This window comes from Primulina huaijiensis, chromosome 5 (genome assembly GCF_012295235.1).
Source record: "Primulina huaijiensis isolate GDHJ02 chromosome 5, ASM1229523v2, whole genome shotgun sequence".
NCBI lineage: Eukaryota > Viridiplantae > Streptophyta > Magnoliopsida > Lamiales > Gesneriaceae > Primulina > Primulina huaijiensis.
The window spans coordinates 5971016-5993766 of NC_133310.1; the positions used below are offsets into that span (position 1 = coordinate 5971016).

A 22751-nucleotide genomic window follows, 5' to 3' on the forward strand; every position below is an offset into this window, starting at 1 on the left:
ACAGAGATACAAATAATGAATCAGTTTGATGTTATTTGTGACCCTGTGTAAAATTACAATCCACCAGCGAAAAGAACATGAGAAATGCTGCATTTTCTTCTAGCTGACATGATGAGAGAAATACAAATAATGAATCTGTTTGACGTTATTTGTGACATCGTGTAAAAAATTACAATCCACCAGCGAAAGGAACATGAGAAATGCTGCATTTTCTTCTAGCTGACATGATGGAGAACGGCCACCATTGCACTCTGATCCCAATGCAAATATGATGTTATACGTAGTCTCGTATATATTTACTACAATAACAGGATTTTACGCTGCCACAAGCTTGCCATCTTCATCGACTTGGCCAACAGCCTCGAGTATTGATGAGTATGTTATGAGATCATATTGTAAGCCATTCAAGCGCATCTCTCTCATCAAATTTGCAGCCTCTTCAAACATGCCAGCACGGCTAAGACGACCAAGAACCGTGTTGTAAGATACAGCATCAGGCTTCATCTTGGAATTCTTCATCTTTTTAAGCATCTCCATCGCCATTTGAGGACCCCCGGTTTTTGCCAATCCATTCAAAATAATGTTGTATGAATTAAGATCAGGAGTGCACCCATTTTCTTCCATGGTTCGAAGCAAAAGCTGAGCCTCATCCGTCATGCCAGACCTCACCATCCCAGACATGAGTGCATTATAGGCATAGACATCTGGAATACAACCAAGTCTTTTCATCTCATTGAAGAGATCGACAGCCTCTGTCAAACGTCCACACTTTCCAAAATGCTTTATCATCACGGCATACACACGAGCACTTGAAGATCCACAGTTTTCCTTCAGTTCCTGAAATAGCTCATGAGCAGCATCATAACGTTTTGCTCGGCCAAGACTGTTGATCAAGCTGCAGTATGCAGCTGGACATGGAGGAAAGCCCTTTTCATCCATTTCCTCAAGCATCAGTAGTGCTTTTTCTAAATTATTTTTCTTGCAAAATCCATCTATAAGAATCGAATAAGTAAAAGAACTAGGACTAACACTACTTATTTTCATTTTCTCATACCACGACATGATCTCAGTTAATGGGTATTTCAAATCGAACAAAGATTTAATAATAGTATTATACGTCACCACATTTGGCTTACATTCCATTAACTCCATTCTTTCAAAAATCTTAATAGCATCAGTCAGACGTTCTGCCCTTCCCAGGAGATTTATGACATTATTTATGAGCACCACATCTGGTTTATAACCTTCGTTAAGCATATTCAAGAATATAGAGTAACCTTCTTCAACCCTCCCAACAGCACCAAGCCCTCTAATCAATTCTGTATATGTATATACAGTTGGTGCACAACCCATTTCTTTCATCTCTTTCATTAATCCTAACGCCTTTTCAACCTTACCCAATTTAAAGTAAACACCTAACAAAGTAGTATATATTTTTGGATTAGGATTTAATCCGTTTTCTTTCATTTCATCAAACAGCCTAATGGCAAAATCATCACGACCTAGTTTAGAGAATGCTGATATGAGAGCACTGTATGTTAGCGTATCTGGAAAACAGTCACCGTCACGGCACATCTCATTATACAGCTCTTGAACTTTTTCAAGACGACCTTCTCTCATCAACATCAAGATTATAGAGTTATACGTGCTCGAGGATGGTTTGCACTTGCGAATTTTTATCTGGTAAAAGATTGCAAGTGCTTTATCAACCATCTTCATCCTGCCCAAAATCCTTACAATTTCCGACAGCTCAGCTGGGCTAATGGCACACGAACTCTTGACCATATCCTGAATCATCCTCCATAGTCCACCAACCAGCCCCGCTTCCTCGAGGCATCGGATTAAAGCCATGTATGTAGTTGAATCGTGCTCAAAGTTCCTTCTTTTCCCAGCCCATTTGAAAAACTGTATTTTTACATTGAAATCAACATCTACTTGCAAAACCTCGCGAACTAATCTATGATCAACCTTCAATTTAAGAACATCCAGAGCCTTCTCGGCATCAGGTCCCCATTTAAATATCTTCAAAATCCTAACAAACCTCTCATCAAGAGCCCTCGAAGAACAGTTCTTTCGTTTCTCGAAACGTTGCTCAGATTTTGGGGTCTCATCTTTTGGACGTCCCAGCTGAAACATTTTAACTATTTCATTTTCTGCAAAAAAATGCAAGCAACACAAACTTATTACGAGATCCCCGACAAAAGTTGTTCCATCAAATTACAGTAACAGACGATACAAAATGCGAAAAATCAAAGATTCCAAATTCATATGATTTCACCTGTTTGCTTGACCCTCTCAAATAGACAAGAACAGGTGGATATCCCACGCTTCGATACAGCCGATTTAGCAAGATTTTCCACTTGAATCATCTCGACTTGCGCCACCACCAACTCACGAATTGTAAAGTTCCATTCCTCAGGATCCTAGCATGAATTTACTATCTGCACGACCATTGTATAAAGTAAAATTGAGACCGTATCTGCCACCGCTGACGGAGGACCGGTGGACGGTGACTGTTGCGGCGGTAAAATCTTGAAAAGTGGAGGGATGAGGGGCAACAGAGAAATGGAATTCACAATTGTCTCTCTAAAAATTAAAAAAGTATCTCTCACACGTTATATGTAATAAATTAGGGACTTTTAAATTTCAACACAAAAATTATTGTTTTAATTAATTTTTTTTATAATTACATAGTTAAAAAATTTATTTGTGGCATTCACATATTTAACAATATAATTATTAAATTTTTACAATAATATTAGAAATTAAACTACATGATTTTAAGGAAAAAAACTACAATTTATTATTAAAACGTAGTCACAAGATTATAATTTATTTAATAAAAGATATAAGATTAAAAATATTACGTCTCATTTGAGATTAAATTTGATATTTTGTCAAAAATTATATATGTATATATTAAATTTAATTTATGTTTGGCTATATATATATTAAAAACTATATCAAAATGGTTATGCTGTGCTATTTTATAATAATATGAAATATTGGTAAATAAAAAACACTCGATAAATATAAAAATTGGTAAATAAACACATATGCTGCAAAAAATATATTTTTTTCACAATTTAAATTAATTTACTGAGCAAAATATTTATGTTAAATTTGTGGATAAATAGATTATTTTCTATATATAAAAAAAACTTTGTAGGAGAATTGCATCTTTAAACATATTATGTTTATTTCTTTGCATTCAATTACTCTTAATTTAATTTTACATTCATACATGTTAGTTTTCGTTTTCATGCTCAAATAAAAGTTTATGAAATCATTTTCAAAATTAGTGGGTCTCTTGTGAGATAATTTTATGGATTTTTATCATGAGACGAGTCATCCTGCTCATATTTACAATAATAAGGAATACCTTTGGTAGAAAAAATAATAATTTTTGATGTGTGACCCAAATATGTTATTCATTTTACAAAATTGACCGGTGATATCATCTAATAAAATTTTTTTGTTTCAAAATTATCTCAAGTGTCAAATTTTTAATTTTATTTTTTAAAAAGACTAATTTTATTTTTTTATTTAAATTTGAAATCCCAAACAAAAAACTTTTGAGATATTCGTTTTATACCTAGGGGTGATATATCGTACCGTACCGAAAATCCTATACCGTATAACGTATTGAAAATACGGTATAAGAAAACTTATATCTTTACCGTACCGAAAATCGGTATACCGAAAATTTCGGTACATATAACTAGCATACCGTTTATACCGAAATTGTACGGTAAACCAAGATTTCGGTACGGTATCGGTATATATCGTTTTATACCGAAAAAAACCTAACATTTTAAATTTTGTATATTTTTTTACTATTTCGGTATTCCGATATATACAGAAATTTTCAAATTGCAAATCGTTACCGTACTGAAAAATTCTGTATTGTTACCATACCGAAATCTTTGGTATACCGAAAATTCGGTATTTTTTCCTACCCCTGTTTATACCATCTAACTGGCACACATAATATGAATATAACTATGAACATTAGTCCTAAATTAAGTTAAAATAAATACGTTATGTTGAAATATAATTTTTGTAACAAATTCTGATTAAGATAAAAATAAAATTAATTGTACAATTAGTATCCTTCCAATTTTAACAAGTGATGCTATATAATTTATTCAAGTCAAATTTCAAATTATTAAAATAGCTAAGATTAATTTGATTGCTGGTATTATTCTTAGCATCGAACCCATTTTAACATCTCAGCGTTCAGTTCAACAACCCTATATTGCTCCCAAATTAGGAAAAATAACTGGGAAAAAGCATTCTAAATTCTGAAATGATTTATTCATCATTTTCATGTGAACCTCTTTGTTTTTTACTTCAACCGTAAGAGTATAAAGATCTAAACGAATATTGAGTTTTTCGATCTGACTCAAAAAATATTTGATTTGTATTCGAAATCATGCAAGTTAAAAAATCCACCTAAATTTAAATGTGACATTTACCCCCTTCAAGTTTGTGAATAGTAACAAATAAGTTCAATAATTTCTTAATTAAAAAACCCATCAAATTTATATTTCTTTTACATTTTACACCATCATGTTTGTATTTATCTTACATTTTTTGCGAGTTAAATGTAGTCATGGCCAATGGGAAGTTTAAACCAAATTTTACACATAAGATGTTGATGTGACAGTTAGGGGTGTCAATCGGCGAAATTTTTTTTTATTCTTTCAACCCGAACCCAACCCGAACCCGAAGCAACCCGAACACGAACCCGTCTAACCCGAATCAACCCGTCTAACTCGAAATTTATTTTTTAAAAAACATTAATGNCAAACATACAATATATAAAAATATAGGTAATATTTTCAAAAATAAAGTTTTCGGGTCAACCCGCCACCCAACCCGAAACCCGTCTAACCCAACACTAACCCGAACCCGACCCAACCCGAACCTGATTTTTTTCGTGTTGGGTCGTGTCGGGTTGACGGGTCGTGTTGCATTTCGACACCCCTAGTGACAGTTTTAAAACACTCGCCGATCTAAATACAACCGTCGCTAATAGCGAGGGTTCTATTAGTGACGATTTAAGCATTAGCGACATTTTTTCAAATTGTCTATAAATATAGGCATACTCGGTCTATTTTTCTCCGCACCGCTTCCTATCTGTGATAAATTTTTCTCTCTTAGGCGATTTTAGTTTCGATTTGGGGTAAGTTTTTTAGCTTCAATTCTTGATAAATTTATTAATGTTAGTTAAGCTAATGAATTTTGTTAGCTTACAGTGCATGTCGTTTTCCAGCTGATTTTTTTGTGCGTGCATAGTGCTTCGGCATCTTCTACGGTCGGATTGTAAGTTTGTTGTAAATTTATACATAGTTTAATTTTTTTTATTGCATGTTATTTAGAAATTAAATAATATATATTACATGTTTGTTATTAAAATATTATATAATTTAATTGTTCAATTAATTGTCAACATTAAAATTATTAAATCTGCCACTTATGTTGAATCAGAACTAAGGAGTTCATATAGTAATTTTTTTAATTAAGGAGTAAATTATAGCGATTCAGTAAAATATATCTTATTTATTCTTTTGTAGGATAAAATGGATAACAGTAGAAATTGGATGTATCGTCGGTTGGAGAATAGATTTCTAACAAATGAATATTGTGTTGGTGTAGAGTCGTTTGTAACATTTGCACTTAGTCATCCTGAGTGTTTATTAATGGAAATATACGTTATCCTTACCATCGAAAAAAATGTCAGAACAATATATCACTACAAGAAAAACGCTAAACGACAACGGATTTTATCCGTTGTCTTAGGCCATTTAAAATTGTTGTAACTGAGGGTGTCGTTGAAGGTGTTGTTGAAAGTGTATTCAACGACAATTATTTTTAACCGTTGTCGTAGCTATTATATTGCGACGGTTTTTTAAAAAAAACCGTCTCTTTTAGCGATGGTTTTTTGATAAACCGTCGCTACAATTAGCTACGGTTTTTGATTTAGCGATGGTTTTTGACAAAAGCCGTCGCTATTTTTTTACGTAAAATTAAAAAAATTACTTTTATAATTTAATAAATCTACCAAAAAAAAACTTACAATCTGACTAAACTAATAATAATCATGATCTTAACTAACATTTAGAAATTTATCAGGAATTGAAGCGAAAAAACTTATACTATTTCGAAATTAAAATCGTCTAAGAGAGAAAAATCTATCGCGTGAAGAAAATGAACCGAAAACGCGGATATTTATAGACAATTTGCAATGGTTTTTGTTAAACTGTCGCTAATGTTTAATAAAACCGTCGCAATTTTAAATTAGCGACGATTCTAAAACCGTTGTCGTTTGTCCAAAAAAACACTTTAATAGACCGTTGTCTTTGTCCCCCAAAAAAATGCTAAAGACAACCGTTGTCGTAGACACATCAAAGACAACGGTTTTTAAAAAACTGTTGTCTATGAGCAGGTTTTTTTAGGCTACGACGACGGTTTTTGTTGAAACCGTTGTTAAAAGATAAAAGACAACGGTTTTGATAAAAAACTGTTGTCTTTGATGTGTTGTTGAATGCCTATTTTCTTGTAGTATATATTTAGATGAAGATACCGTTAAGGTACATCTCGGTCGTTATGGATTTATACCGAATGACTACAATTCATCATTCGAGCGACGATGTTCGTGAAATTTACGACGAAAGTGAATATGGTTGAGTTTATTTATGATTGAATTGTAATTTGGATAAAATATATTTTATTTTGTGCACATAACTACTGAATCGTTTACATACATCGATTCTGTACGTATATATGGCAAATCAGCAACACGGATCACCTCCGGATGATGTTCGTACTCCGATATGGGTCGCAGATGGCATGTAAGTTATAAAATTATTTTTTTGTTTATTTAGTCTCATTTTTTGGTAAAAAAAATTTATATAATTATCGTCGCTAATTTTAAAAATTTCGATAACAGATTTTAGCCGGATCACAATAAGATTATCCGGTTCATTACTGCTCAGTTTTCGTTACAGACATGCAACGAAGGCTATTCATTGAAGCATGTTACTGAAGACCAGGGACAGTGGTATTGGGAGGAGTTCATTGTAAGTTTTGGTATATAGATTTTTATTGTAATTGCTTAACATTCTGATTTATGGTTTTAAAATTAATTTTACATCATAGTAACAATAAATCTCATTATTGTTGTCTTGCATTTTATTGACAGAAAAAATATAGATTGCCAGATCATCTCGATGATACCATCAGACAACTATGGTACAAGAACATAGCTACATAGAGTGCTGATCGTCATCCGCAAACAGTCAGCGATGAACGCTGGGCTTCATGAATGTTGGCATAGAGTGACGAGAGGTGGCTGGCTAGGGCAGCCAAAAACAAGGATAACAAGAATAGCGAGCCAGCATGACCTGAGACTGGTACTACAAAGCACATTGCTGGCTCGAAGACTTACAGCGGACATTGTCAGAAATTGGTAAGTATGTTAATATTTCATTATTAAACATTGTGGTTATTTTTAAAATATATTATTTTAACGTCTCTAATTACATACAATCGAATTAATAATGCATTAAGAACAACATCATAGAGATCCGACGTCATGGGAGTTATATGTTCACACACATCGACATGACGATAGATCGTTTTCGATGAGCGTTCAAGACTTGTTGATGTAAGTATTATGTTTAATTATAATTATATCATTTTAAAATGTGTTGGAAATATTTTCTCTATATAACTTTTTTTTTAACAGCAAGCCATGTAGGCTTACATGAACGAGTCTTTGACACCTCTCGACGATGGGACGATTCCTAGTCCACCTACTTCATGAGAGGTGAACAGCATGTTTAGCATGGTTGTCGGTGGACCGAAAAAGGGACGAATGTATGGCTGTTGTTGAATGGCCTCCACGACATTGCGTACACTTAGATATAACTCGTAGAAACTAAAATAGCATAATAAAGAGGGTCTGAATATTTGTCGACGACATTGCGAAGAAGTGAAGAGAGAGTTAACAAGATCGCATGAATTGAATAACATAAATTGGCACGGAATTGTCGATCATTGATTTCACAATTCAAGGATTAGCGAGACTTTAATTTCAGAAAGAAATATAAAAAATTAGACATCCATTCAAAAGAGAGCAGTGTAATGACCCAAATCCTTATTTTGAATGAATTACTAATTAAGAAATGATTAAAGGGTTTCTAATTAAGTATTATTAAGGAATTGATAATTCGAGATCAACCTGTTGGGATCCACCGAATTTAAAATGGACAACCCAATCTACTTCAGATTACATTATCCCGAGAAATCCAACTATACAAATGAGATTCTGACATGTGGCAGATAAGATTGATTCGGATTTTCTGAACTAGTCCGGATGTAGCTATAAATGGAAGCTGATTTTTTTGTTTCCTACATCACTTTCGTTAGAGAGAATTCTAGCCATATATCTTAGGTTTTCTAGCCAGTTTCTAGGGCACTTTGATGTCGAGAAGTTTCGGAGCTAGTGTCGACTCGAGAAGCATCGCGAATCAATGGGTTTGAAGCATATGGATAGTTGGCTATAGCGCAAGTGGGAGATTGTTAGAGTAGGTGTCCGTCGAGCCAAGTGTTGGCCGAGAGTTCATGTTGAAACTCTATGTATAAACAATCTTTATTTTAATAATATTTAAAATTATTGTTTTGACACATCTTTATCTGTATACCCATGCTTGTTGCTCCTTGAATATACAAATAGTAGAAAGAAGATGATATGCTCATATGATGAGTATCATGAAACTCATATTTGAAATAATGTATGTTCTAAACAGTTCCTAGTCTATTCAGCCGCCGTTAAGAAGGATAAAGGCCGCTTGAGCTTGAGACTAGTGTCTGCGATGTGAGTACCATGTTTCATTGGTAGGGGACATTGCGATGTCCGAGCATGCAGATAGGTGCTTCTTGTAGAGTGCACTGAACATCCTTCTATAAAGGACTTTTCAAGTGGTTCTCACTTGTCGAGTGGAAATGTCCTAGTTTATAGTCGTACACCATTAGTCCTCATGATCCGGGACAACATTGTGACTCTATGTAACGCCCCATATTCGACGACTGTTCAATGTAATGGACTGTACAGTTGAAGATGGTTTAAAAGATTTGATATGTACTACTCATAGCACGAATGTGCATCTTCTTTTCGGTAGCTCATCACATAAGAACTCCAAAGTTAAGCGTGCTTGACTTGGGACAATTTTGGGATGGGTGACCTCCTGGGAAGTTTCCTAGGGTGCGTGTGAGTGAGGACATAAGCACGCTGGAAAGATTTGTCTTGGTACAGTGAGGACAGTCGTCGAATCTGGGACGTTACAGTTGGTATTAGAGCCGACCTCTCTTAGTACGGTGTGATTTGGGGACGAACCAAGCGGAAGCTGGTGGGCATGTGAGGCCCGGGGCCGAAGAGGGCGGGGGTGATCGCCGGTGCCATCAGTTGCACGGACAATGAGCGGCTCCTGGCAGGCTTCTAGGTGGAGGGAACATGAATGAACCGATCTCACACGGGAATGAGAGGGATTCCGAGACTGTTCAATGTAATGGACTGTACAGTTGAAGAGGGCTTAAAAGATTTGATATGTACTACTCATACCACGAAGGTGCATCTTCTTTTCGGTAGCTCATCACATAAGAACTCCAAAGTTAAGCGTGCTTGACTTGGGACAATTTTGGGATGGGTGACCTCCTGAGAAGTTTCCTAGGGTGCGTGTGAGTGAGGACATAAGCACGCTGGAAAGACTTGTCTTGGTACAGTGAGGACAGTCGTCGAATCTGGGACGTTAGACTCTATATGCTAGCATTGCACTTTAACTTGTTTACCGACTCTCATGGGGTCATCAAGTGGCAAAGTTAGATGTTTTGTCGAAATATATAAGAGTCTATGCATTATAGTCGGGGATTCACCGCTTACCTTCGGGTATGGATATCCTATGTGATCTCATGTGTATATAGTGTGAAATCTCTTATCAGAGTGTTGGTGGTAATTAAGAAAGAGGTTTCTTAGATTACACTAACGATGTAACTATGACATGACACATAGTATCGATTCTTTGGCAACTCTCGATATACCAATAGTTGTCGAATCGGTCGGGATATATGAGATGAAGGGACCGTATTGTACGCTACCCATAATGAAATGTTCTTGCAGGCATTATCATTTGATATCTAGGGAATCATGTAAGCGATGCTGTTAGGAGTTTAATATGATTGGTTGGGTACTATCAAACTTGAGTTCTGACGTTCTTTTTATCAAGTAGTTGATAAGTAAGAATGAAACAATTGGGGTATGCTCATATAAAGACATGTTTAGTCCTAAATCACATTGAGGTGTGAACACACTGCTAGTTGTATCAATGAACCATTGAGGACCACACAAGTACTAGCTTTCTAGATCTCGTTGAGAAGAAAAATAGTTCAATGTTTTGAACGACTCATAAAAGAGTTCATAAGCGCAAAGAAAAATCGAAGTATGACTTCTATAAAAGGATTAAGGGGAATGTGACTTTTAATTTGTTGAAGTGTTCCTAAATTAAAAGTTGGCTCAATTAAATAATGTATTTGAAAATTGTGATTTTCATAAACATTGTTATGGACTAATTTAAATTAATTCAAGTGTTGAATTAATTAAACACTAGTGGACCTAGTAGAGTTTAAATAATTAAATTAATTCAAGTGTTGAATTAAATAAATAGCATTGGGTCTTGTATAGCCCAATTGGAAATAATATTTCAACTAGTGGGCTTGCGTAAATTCAATTAAGATTTAATTGATCTCAAATGTGTTTGAGATATTTAAATAAAAGTCTATGGGCTTTGTAAATGTTACAAGCCCAAATAAATTGCATGCAAGGGAGGTGAAGGATTAGGAGACAACTTTTTCAATAAACAAAGCATGTCATGCACATGCACTTTTCAACTTTTTCAAGCACAAAGAAAAATTATCCTCCCCTTCTTTCCTCCATGTGATGGCCGAAACTTTCCCTTAAAATTTTCTCAATTTCGCTTCTTCATTATGATGAAAGGATTGCAAACTTCTCAAAGAAAAATACTCTACATTTTCTAGTGCAAGTGTAGAGTGGATCTTCCTAGCTAGTGGTGGGCTTGATTTTGAGCAAGGAGTGCTCAAGGGAGGTTTGTGGATTTGTTTTCCATTCAAGAGCTAAGTTGTTTAACAACTTAGTGGGAGCCATCATCAATCTTTGTGATTGATAGGTAAATCTCTAAAAACACTCTATGTATGTTTTTGTGTTTTTATTTGTATTTGCTAAACACTAAGTGAGGGGTGCTTGGGTTTTTTTTTTTTTGCCATTGTAAATATTTTTAAAACTTCCGTTGCGCATTCCGGGTACCCATAATCGATCTCCTTTCAATAATATGGTGTGAAAGATGTTTGAAAGAAATTTAAGGCGTGCTTTTGCGTATTTTACGCACAACAATTAAGTTGAGATGCGAAGAACAATGATGAACGGAACCGTTGTTTGCTTTTATCTCAAAGGCATGACTTTCTCCTTCAAAAATACGTGTATGTGTGTGCTTGGCTGGTGGAAGAAGAGTCCTTGTGTTTAGAGGGGTTGGGGCGTGTGGTATGATGTGTAGGAGTTAGGGCCTTGTATTTTAAATAAACACTTGGTAAAAGTTTTAGGCCCAATAATCATAGTATATTAGGTCTATTAGTGAATATTTAAAATATTTTGTTTAGGAAAGTTCGTGAAAATATTAGCCGAGTTCTCGAAAAGTTCATATTTTCGTCGAAAATCAAATAGCGTTTAAAAATACGACTCGGCGTATAAAAACACATCAAAATACCTCCTTCGAAAATTTCATTTAAAATACACCACACATTAAACAATTAAAAATATTTATTTAATAAAAATATTTTCTCTTATATGGTCCCCGGTCTCCGTTTATTTATCGCGTATCGAATAACTTTTTTAAAACACAGTTTTATGCATTCTAGTAGAAAACCATATTTTAAACATGTAAACATGCCTACCATATTTAATTAATGCAATTAAATTAATTTAATTAAAACACATAAGAAATTTGATAACTTGAATGCATGTGGTTCACGTAGACCTTCAGATTTTCGGGACGTTACAATTTTCATCTCCATCCACATCCCTATCAGGTAAGCAATTTTATCCTCATTCTTAACATCATGCTCATCCTCATCCTCATACCTATCGGAGGATTGAATAATCATATCCTACTCAAATATCTTATTACTAGCTATAATTACATTTTCTCAAATTTGAATTATTTTGAGTAAGCTATATATATTTACTTAATTGTTGAGAACAATAAGGAAAAATATAAAAATTAGAAAATTAAACATCATAGAAAAATAACAAAATATTAGAAACAATTTATCTTAACATCATTATCCAACAAAAATAGTATCAACTCTATACTAATAATTTTCTTCATTCCATACAACTAGTATCATTCGACNTATTAATCGAGCATTTGTGTCGGATATGGATATGATTTTTTAATACCCGCCTCCATCTCCATTCTCGAAAATTGTCATACCCGGTTATCAGTTTTTTGAATTTGGGAAAAATTCCCTTCCATACCTTCTTCCATCCGGGTCCGATATCAGATTCTTTGTCAGGTTCAAAAAAGATTGTTATCCCTAGTGATGATTGTCCCAAAATCCCTAAATACTAACGAACTGTAATGACCCAAGTTTTTTTTTATGAATAAAGTATCATTTAAACGTGATAAATATGTCGTGAAGATGTCATTATTAAGAAAATTGAAGAATATATTCAGCAGCCAGTTTGGAACTACCTGTTGGTTTAGACTTCAGACTTTCTAAAGCTAGGATCGAACCTCTAGAACCCACACATCTAGTAAGACAGTTATGCATCCAATGAGTATATGTATGTTACAGTTTGGATCTTATAAACCATGGACCGGACCTTCCGATCTCCACCCTCCGATGAGGCGTCAGGGCGAGCATGACACATATGACTGTAGCTAGTTCGGGCCATCCAAACTCATCCTATAAATAGACCATGCGAGATTCATTTCACTTGCACCACTTTTGTATCTTTCACTCTCGAAATCTAGTGCAATTCTAGAATTTTCCAGTTGTTTCCTGGAGTAGTCATCGACTCAAAGATCGAGCGACAAAGCTGTCGTGTCCAAAAGGTTGTCGACGGATGAGTGTATAATTTGAGGGCCTTAGTTATATTTGGGGGGATGGTAGTTGTGAGCTATAAGCATGCGTAGATACTAATATAAGTTTATTGGTTACAATGTATAGAAATAGGGTAAGCAATCCGGACTATAATAGAGGTATGTAGTATTGACCGAGATATCCAGCTATTGTGCATTTTTATGTGTTGTATTTTACTTGTCATATGATGCATGTTATACTTTCATGTTATATATGTGGTATTTGCATACCATGTTGAGCCTGATTATCCATTGATATAAGACTTGATCAACTAAGGGCCGCTCAACCCTATCTTGGATGAACGAGTACCGAGAGCCACCCAGATTCTATGGACCAGCGTGCTACGATGACCCAAGACATTTCAGGTCCAAGATCTCGATTGAGTGTGAGAATCACCAACTGATTCATCGGAACAACGTGCTATTCACTCATACGCCTCTAGGCTAAGCATGAGTTTTCAATTTGATCCATTATCATCAGTTCATGATTCATACATGAACATATATGTTTGTATACTCATACATTATGTACTGGGTCACGTGGACTAAGCAGTGGATTCAACGGAACGAAGTCCTTACTTTTATCTTAGACACCTTATTCCCATGAGACAGATCTTAGGTTGGACGGGTCAGGTGGACTTAGCAGCGGCTTCTAGAATTTTTATCAGTTGTTTTGTTCATGATTTGCTTTAAAAATATTCGGTATGGTTGTAAAATTTAATTCAGGATTATCGCTCGTATCGCGATGATATTTGGTTCATTATATTATGTTGGTTTATGGATTTCATACTCTGATTATATTTGGTTTAAGTTTATTATGTATGCACAAAATATGTTAATGTAGTTAATAAAAAATCTTGTTTACAATCACATTTTTCTAAAAAAAGAAGACAGAAGAGCAATCTTAAAACTTGATTTCATTTTATATTGTGTAAAATTTTATTTGAAGTTGATGGAATCGAATTTCCAGGCTCTTGTTCGATATAATTGGCATTTTTTCCCCTGAAAATTGTTGGATTTTCTAAATATTCTTGTTTGAGAAAATATTGTTTTATATTTATAGTATTTATTGCCAACAAATAATGTGAGAGATTTGCACAAAGTCAAAAGATAGGGCTGCACATTTATTATATTAGGCAGAATATTTGAATATTTGTATCCATGTTTAGACGATGAAAATGTGCGGATGTTTCTTGCGTTTAGACGAGGAAGAGCGCCTACAAATAGGTGCATAAATTCACCTCATTCTTCATCTCATTCTCAGTTCTTTTATCTGATCTTATAGCATTTAAGTGTTTAGTTCTATAATATTTGTGAGGTATTTGTTCTCTTGTATTAACAGAGTGTATGTTCTCTTTGAAAATATAGAGAGTGGTTGTACACCATAAAAATATTATAGTGGAATTTTTTTCATCTTACCCGTGATTTTACCCTAATAAATTTCAGAGGTTTTCCACCTAAATCTTGTTATCCAGTTTTTAGGATCAGTTAATACGAGTAAAGTGTTTAGAAGAGGATTTTGAATAAACACTTATGATTTTTAAAGTATTTTTCAAATGTGAATAAGTTTTTTGAGAAACTGATCCTGAAATCTTGTATGTCAATAACGATCAGTTAACTGAGATAGTGCAGAAATATACTGAAGGATAAATTTGAATATTTTGGCTAGGTTACTGTGATAACTAAATGAACAAGAAAATCTGACACACGGATTTTTATGGATGTTCAGAGAATTCAAATGCTACTACATCACCCCTTCTATCTCAATTATCTGTATTCACTAAAAAACTTTTAATTAATTACAATACAATGTAATAACGCACTTCAGTTTGGACTTAAATACTGCTAAACTGAAACTCTTAATTTTACTTACAGAATTTATTAGTTGGAAACTGAATAGCTCAAATGAATAGCCTGACTGCTACGATTAACTTAGTGTAGTGTGAGCTTGAGATTGCGATTTGCAAACTGAGTATAATCTTGAAATTGAATCGCAACTGATTGATAATGGATTGATCGTTCGTAATCGTTTTTCGTAAGAATCTTAACCACTTCACAACTGAACTTCTCATCTATATATAGTTTTCGATTCCAACGGTCACACTGAATTCATTTAATATTTAATATCTGTTGAATCGTCTTTTAGTCTATGTAGACAATTTTTTCTGAAAAAGGTACGCTGTATCAGAATGTAATGCTTCGTTTGTTCTGCTTTGGTACAAAATGTTGGTTTATATGTTGAGATTCAAAACTGTAACTGATGATGTGACCAACTGATCAGGAATCAAACTGATCGACTGATCAGTTCGGCTAGTCTAAATTAGTTCTAACTAATGTCCTTTTAGTTTGAACGCTTTTATAGCTCCAGTTCCAGTTTTCAGTTATTCTATACTAGTTCACATTCAGTTCTGCTCTTCAGTTCTAGTATCGGTCAATTTGTCTATCTTCGAATCATCATTTTTTAGATTTATTAATACTTTTGAGAACTTTTAGTTTATATACTTTAGTTCTACTTCGTCCATTTCAGTCCGATAAGTCTCCTTCAATTCTAATATCAGTTATATTCTTTCAGTTCAGGTCTTTAGTTTGTTACTGATCAGTTTGTCAAACTCTGAAACTTATAATTTCCAAAAAAAAATTTATTATTTATTTTCATGTTTATATCTTAAGATGTAGTACATGGGACCAACAAGTGGTATCAGAGCCTTGGTTTAAAATTCTTAAAATTCTGAATATGCTCTGTGGTTGCAGCCTAGACTAATCTTCCACATCAAAAAAGATTTTTTTTTGAGATTTTTTTGTGAAGGCAGAATTATTTTGTCCATTCTACTAAATTATTGTAGACATATTGACGGGCATATACAAGATAACAAAGTCCAATTGAAGCAATTTTATGTTGAGAAAAATAAAGATACAAACAATTTTAAGAAAAGAGAATTGCTTGACAGCTATTGGAGATAGACCAGTGAAAATGACTGAAAATGGAAAGTGGAATAAGGTGAGTGATAATGTTGTTGCAAATTTACACTTGGCTATAGCAGACGAAGTACTGTCAAGTATCTCTGAGATAAAAACAGAAAAAATTATCTAGGATACTCTGACAAAGATATACAAGGTCAAGTCACTACACAACAAGATTTTTCTAAAGAAAAGACTTTATACTCTTCAGATGCAGAATCATCTTCAATGACCGACCATATCAAAACACTAAATACTCTATTTGCCCAACTAACTTCTCTGGGACATAAAATAGAGGAAAATGAACGTATAGAGCTTCTACTTCAAATTTTACCAGATTCATATGATCAATTTATCATCAACTTAACCAAAAATATTTTTTTGGGCTCTTTAAAATTCGACGATGTCTTAACTGCGGTTCTTGGAGAAGAAAGCCGACACAAGAATAAAGATGATAGGTTGGTAACTTCGAAGCAGGCAGAGGCTTTAGCAGAAACATAAGCAGTAGAGAATGATTAGATTGAAATGATGTGTGAAGATGTGTTTGACTCTCAATCAAATCTCTAAGTGAGAGAAATTTCGACAAATCATGTGAGAGATTTGCACCAAGTCAAAAGGTAGGGATGCACATTTATTATATTAGGCAGCATATTTGAATATTTTTATCCATGTTCAAATGATGAAAATGTGCGGATGTTTCTTGCGTTCAGACGAGGAAGAGCGCCTATAAATAGGTGCATAAATTCAAATCATTTCTCATCTCATTCTTAGTTCTTGTAGCACACTTACCCGAGCCACTACTAAACAGACAAATAAACATGCAAAATTAAAACTTAATAACAACAATTAAACAGCAGAAACCAAATAAATTAATCATCTTACAACCCAAACAAAAATATAACAATAACAGTAGTCTTAAACATTAATACAAATATATCGAAAACATAACACTGCACGAGAATACGATAACCAAATAAAACCTCCACTGGATTACCACCGAAAGCCCAACTACTCTAGCCACAGCCCTGGCCATCCGAACCGTTCAACCTAAGACCTGCTCCATGGAATGGGATGCCCAAGATGAAAACAAGGACATAAACGATAATCGTCCAATACGAGAATGTACGAGAATAAAAACTGATATGATACATGTGAAATGCAATATGCTCGGATATCAAAGATCAAATCAAGAATCTCATGCTGAGTCTAGGGGCGCCTGAGTGTGTAGTCTCTGATATGTCCTAGGCGTGTTTTGGCTCTCACAATCATCATCAAGACGTGGACCTACAATGTCAAGATCATCAGAGCCAGTGGGTGCCGTTGGACACTGTAGCTCTCGATGCCCCACCTTTCACAATACAGAATGGGGCTGAGCAGCCCCAACAAACGAGGTATATCTCAAAAGATATCAGGCTCAATATGATATGTCATGCATAATATGCAAAAGTAGTAAAACATGTATCATGCAACGTATAAATATGCAGCATATAAGTTTGTATACTACACTTGGCTATCTCAGTCAGTACATCACATGTCTCACTAAAACAATCTGACAGAAAGCCTTGAACCTAGATAATACCAACATAATGAAATCACTATTAAACCAGATCTTGAATTATCAAACATGCTCCAAAGTTCTTTCTAATGATTCTTAAATCACTATTTAAAGTTTTACGAATATACATGCGTCCGTCGTCAACCCGCTGATGATATCTCGATCTTAGTTCACAGATCTCTCCTCGAGTCGACACTAGATTCAAAACTTCTCAACATTAAAGTGCCCTAGAAACTGGCTAAAAAACCTAAGGTATATGACTAAAACTCTCTCCGAAGGAAGCGGTGTAGGAAACAAAGGAAATCGGCTTCCATTTATAGGCTGCATCTGGACTAGTTCAGAAAATCCGAATCAATCTTATTTGCCACGTGTCATAATCTCATTTGTCTAGTTGGATTTATCAGGATAATTTAATATGAAGTAGATTGGGTTATACATTTTAAATTCGCTGGATCCCAACAGGTTGATCTCGAATTACCAATTCCTTAATAATGCTTATTAACAACCTTTTAATCATTTTTTAATCAGTAATTCATTCAAAATAAGGATCCGGGTCATTACATCCTCCCCTCCTTACAAAGATTTCCTCCTCGAAATCAGAGTTGAAGTACAATACAACTGAATAAAATATAACTCGTTCTCTAATTCCCAAGTTGCTTCTGCAGTACCTCGACGTGGCCATTGCTCTAGAACAAGTGGAATGGTCTTGTTTCTGATCTTCTTCTCTTTCATACCCAGGATTAAAAGCGACTGCTTGACATAAGTCAAGTCTTCTATAAGTTGAACATCTATCGGACAACGAACGTGCCATTCATCTACTACATACCGTCGTAGCAATGATGCATGAATGACATTATGAATGCTGGATAGATATGGTGGTAAAGCCAATCGATACGCCAAATTTCCAACACATTCCAAAATCCCGAAAGGTCCGATGAATCTTCGGGCTAATTTTTCCATGAATCCAAATCTCATCACTCTGCAGAATGGTGAAACTTTAAGGAAAACTTTTTCCCCTGACTGAAACTGTAGGGGTTTACGCTTGGTATCCGTGTAACTCGATTGACGACCTTGTGCAGTTTTAGTTATCTTCTTGATCAATTCCACTTGGTCAATCTCTTGTTGCACTAATTCAGGTCTTTGAACTTGTCGTTCTACTACTTCGTCCCAAAACAATGGAGTACGACAACATCTACAATACAATGCTTCAAATTGAGCCATACCAATGCTGCTGTGGTAGCAATTGTTATATGCAAACTCCACAAACGGCATATGATCATGCTATGCTGGTCCAAAATCCAAAGCACAAGCACGTAACATGTCCTCGAGTGTCTGAATAGTCCTCTCATACTGACCATCGGTCTCTGGATGATAGGCAGTACTCAGACTCAATGTTGTTCCCAACGCTTTTTGAAAACTTCCTAGAACCCAACTATTTTATTTCTCTTTACTTTTATATAATTAAATTAAATATATTTGGGATTGATACTTAATTTCATGTCATTCAACAAGTTTCTATGACATAACAATTATCAGAGCAACATATGAAAACTCTACAGTTAGTTAAACCGACGATCCAAAGATATACAGAAAAAATCATACATACGCACAATGATCATATGTAGTCGGCGGTCGGGAGTCATATTGTGCGGGTAAATGATCCATATCGAGGCTTCAGAGCCGACCCGCATTTAGCGCCATCTGATCTAACCCTTTCGATGTTATCCTTCTCTTTCTTTCTTCCCTCTCCATTTCTCTTCGTATTTGTGTGATCCAATCAATGGTAATATGTACGCATGGATCCACTGGAGAATTTTCGGCTAGTCCACGTGAGTACGTACACCTAATGCTTGTATACTGTTCTATCCCATAAATTGATTTTTTTTTGGTTCAAATATCATGGAATAAAATCATTTTCTTGTCTAAAAAAACAACATTATTTTAAAAGAGATATTACAATCGAATTTTTTACATGGTTAAAATTACAAATTTTCTTTTCTAAAAATTTTGAAGCATGAATATTTTCCGACAATCCAAGTAAAAAATGAGCCACCTGGTATAATAATAAAATTAAATAAAAGAAAACAACTCCTAGTTTAACGCTATATTAATTAGTTTTCTCTTGATTATATTTTTTTCACAGAAAAACTTGTAACTTTATTAATATATAATATGTTGGAAATTTCATGTTCGTAATCTTGATTTTGATGTTAAAAAAATTTATTATTGTATTTCTAATATATTTACTCAACTGTGAAATTATTAATACAAGAAGCAAACTGAAACTGAATTCTGCAAAAATTGAATTTCTATCAAGAGCTTCGGTATTCTGATGATATCTGTTGGGTGCAATAATTATCCCTGCTTGGTAGAATGATCGAACCGTGGTGCTTGAGTTGCTGTGCGGTTTAAAAGATTTGAGTTGCACCATTACCACCAGCTATAGCTTTTGGTAAAGCGGTAAGCGCTCGATCCTACAATTGGTATTGTAATGTCTGAGATTTTTATCACTGTAATCTGAGATTGATTAATTCATAACTTGATCGGATGATAGACGGACCACCTCGAGGAAGGAATTGGCATGACATAAGTTGAGTAGGGTGTGAGACCCGAGGGTCTCGCGGCGATGCACGACGAGATGGCGCGCATATGCGCGAGCTGACGGGAAGGCACGCGCCAAGACATATGTCTCGCGCATATGCGCCGAGGAGGGTCTCGCATATGCGCGAGACGTGTTGAGCGAAAATGAAGCCACTTGCCTTGATCATGCAATGATATATATATAAACAACCTTAGTCTTTCAGAAATGAGAAGGGAAAGGAAAAGAATCGAAAAAAAAAGAACGAGAGAAGTTATAGAAAATCCTTACGCCTTTATATTTCGATCCGCCCGTTAGATTTTGAATTCGACTTCAGTACTGTGTTCCTATCGACGCAGGCTCCAACTGGTCGTAAGTTTTGTTATGTTTTGATATGTTTTGAAATTATGCTACTGTCAGAATTGAATAGGATTCATATATGATGTTCTTGACATGCTAGACATCATAGAATCGAAGTCAGATTAAGAAACAGATTGATTTCGGATTTATTATGATTTTTCAGATTATATTGAGTGGTATTGGATAGATTTGGATTATGGATTGATTACAGATTGTATTGGATATGGGTTATGATTGGTAATTGATATCTGTTGATATGGTATTGACGGAAATATTGGGATGGTACCGTTATGTCGTTGGTTTTGAATTAAATTCAGATTGATCATATTCGGTATTGAATTGTGAATGGAATATTGATATTGCTATTCTCGATATGTCATTTCAGATTGACAGAGACAGTCTTGAATTCAGAACTTCCAAATCTTCAGACCGAGACTACGAACGAAAGGTATAAGTCAATGTGGTACCGGGAGAACGACTCGAGTATGATATACTTGAGTTTCCCTAAATCACATAATTATTGTTATTGTGTGTATTGATTTGAATTGATATGCTTGTTCTATTAATTTATAGGAAGCATGTATTAGACGAGTATTAGACGAGTGATCTTGTGACAGTAGTGCCGAATACTGATGGAATCGTTAATAGCACATTGCACATTGTCACAAGATAGTATATTGATGAAAATGCCATAGTCTGTGACGGATAGGTCAAGACACCGGATGTTTGGTTATATCGAAGTGGATAGAATTTGAGTTTCTTCTATTACTATTATTCGATATAGGAGTGCCAACGTCTGGAAACCGAGATCCTTAGACTAGGAATGAGTCTAGTCTGAGATATGAAATCATGAATTGATTGACAGTTTTATAGTGATTATGTTTTCAGAGTTGATACATATGACTGATATCTATTACATGCTTTTACATTGTTTGTATGATGCATGTTTTGTTGATTTATACTGGGATATATTTCTCACCGGAGTTATCCGGCTGTTGTGGTGCTTGTATGTGTGCATGGCAATAGGTGGGACAGGATCAGGGTCGAGGAGATGAAGATAGATCGTGATTAGAGTGGAGACTACGGACTTTGATTAGAGATAGGGTTTGGACACTTGATATTTAGTTGTTAAACCTTAGTTTGAATGATTGTATATAGTACAAGACTTGTACTTTACTACGGACATGTATATCAGAATGATTACCCTCACGTTCCGCATGTGATCTTGTATTAAAAAAAAAAATACGCCCTGTTGATTATAATTGATTAAATTGTCCCAATGATGATTAAGAACATGATTAGCGTCCGGGTCCCCACAGGTATCAGAGCCAAGGTCACGGGTTCGATTTCCATTGATTGCAAGGAGTGCAATTATTGAGAGGGAGATTGTTGGGTGCAATAATTGTCCCTGCTTGGTAGAGAGATCGAACCGTGGTGCTTGAGCTGCTGTGCGGTTTAAAATATTTGAGTTGCACCATTACCACCAGTTATAGCTTTTAGTAAAGCGGTAAGCGCTCGGTCCTACATTATCTCTCAACTAGATGATTCAAATGACAATACTTCAGGAAAGCGAATTTGACCGTTGCAATTTCAAAAACAGTATAGAAACTTTCAAAACGGTCGTATTCTTGTATCTAACATATATATCCTTGTTGGAGTCTATAAATACAACATATTGAAGATCAAACAAGAGTTTTTTTAAGAGAATTCAAAGCATGGACAGTTAGCATGAATAAATCAGCTAGTTGAGAGCACAAGCCTTTGTGTGAGGATACATTTGAGATGTACATTGTAAAGGATAAATTCCTCACACACAATCACTCACACATATACAAGAGAGTTGAATTTTAAAGATTAGTTGAGTGAGTCTTGCACAAAGACAATAAACTTGTTTATGTAGTCTTTGCATATTAGACATTAAACAATATGCTGATTGTAAGGTGCTGCCTGCAATCTTGAGTGCTAGGAGTTTCAATTAGGCATGAGATAAGTCATAAGTTGAAATGAGTTTGTACAAGGTGTTATGTAAATCAAAATCTTCTATTGCATCCTTTCCAAGGAGAAGAAGGGGTGACGTAGTAGC

At 34.9% G+C, this 22751-nt stretch overlaps 2 protein-coding genes across 2 annotated transcripts; both read right to left on the reverse strand.

Annotated features, from left to right (window-relative positions):
- Positions 1-228: 228 nt before the first annotated feature.
- LOC140976545 (pentatricopeptide repeat-containing protein At3g16010) lies at positions 229-2591 on the reverse strand. Its single transcript, XM_073440775.1, has 2 exons — positions 2279-2591; positions 229-2153 (listed from the first exon to the last, which is right to left on the reverse strand). The coding sequence occupies exons 1-2, from the start codon at positions 2367-2369 to the stop codon at positions 316-318; spliced, it is 1929 nt and encodes a 642-aa protein (XP_073296876.1). The 5' UTR covers positions 2370-2591; the 3' UTR covers positions 229-315.
- Positions 2592-18303: 15712 nt separating this feature from the next.
- On the reverse strand, positions 18304-19002 carry LOC140977488 (uncharacterized). The gene has a single exon (XM_073442225.1). It carries the CDS (start codon positions 19000-19002, stop codon positions 18304-18306), a length of 699 nt encoding a protein of 232 aa, XP_073298326.1.
- Positions 19003-22751: the final 3749 nt, after the last annotated feature.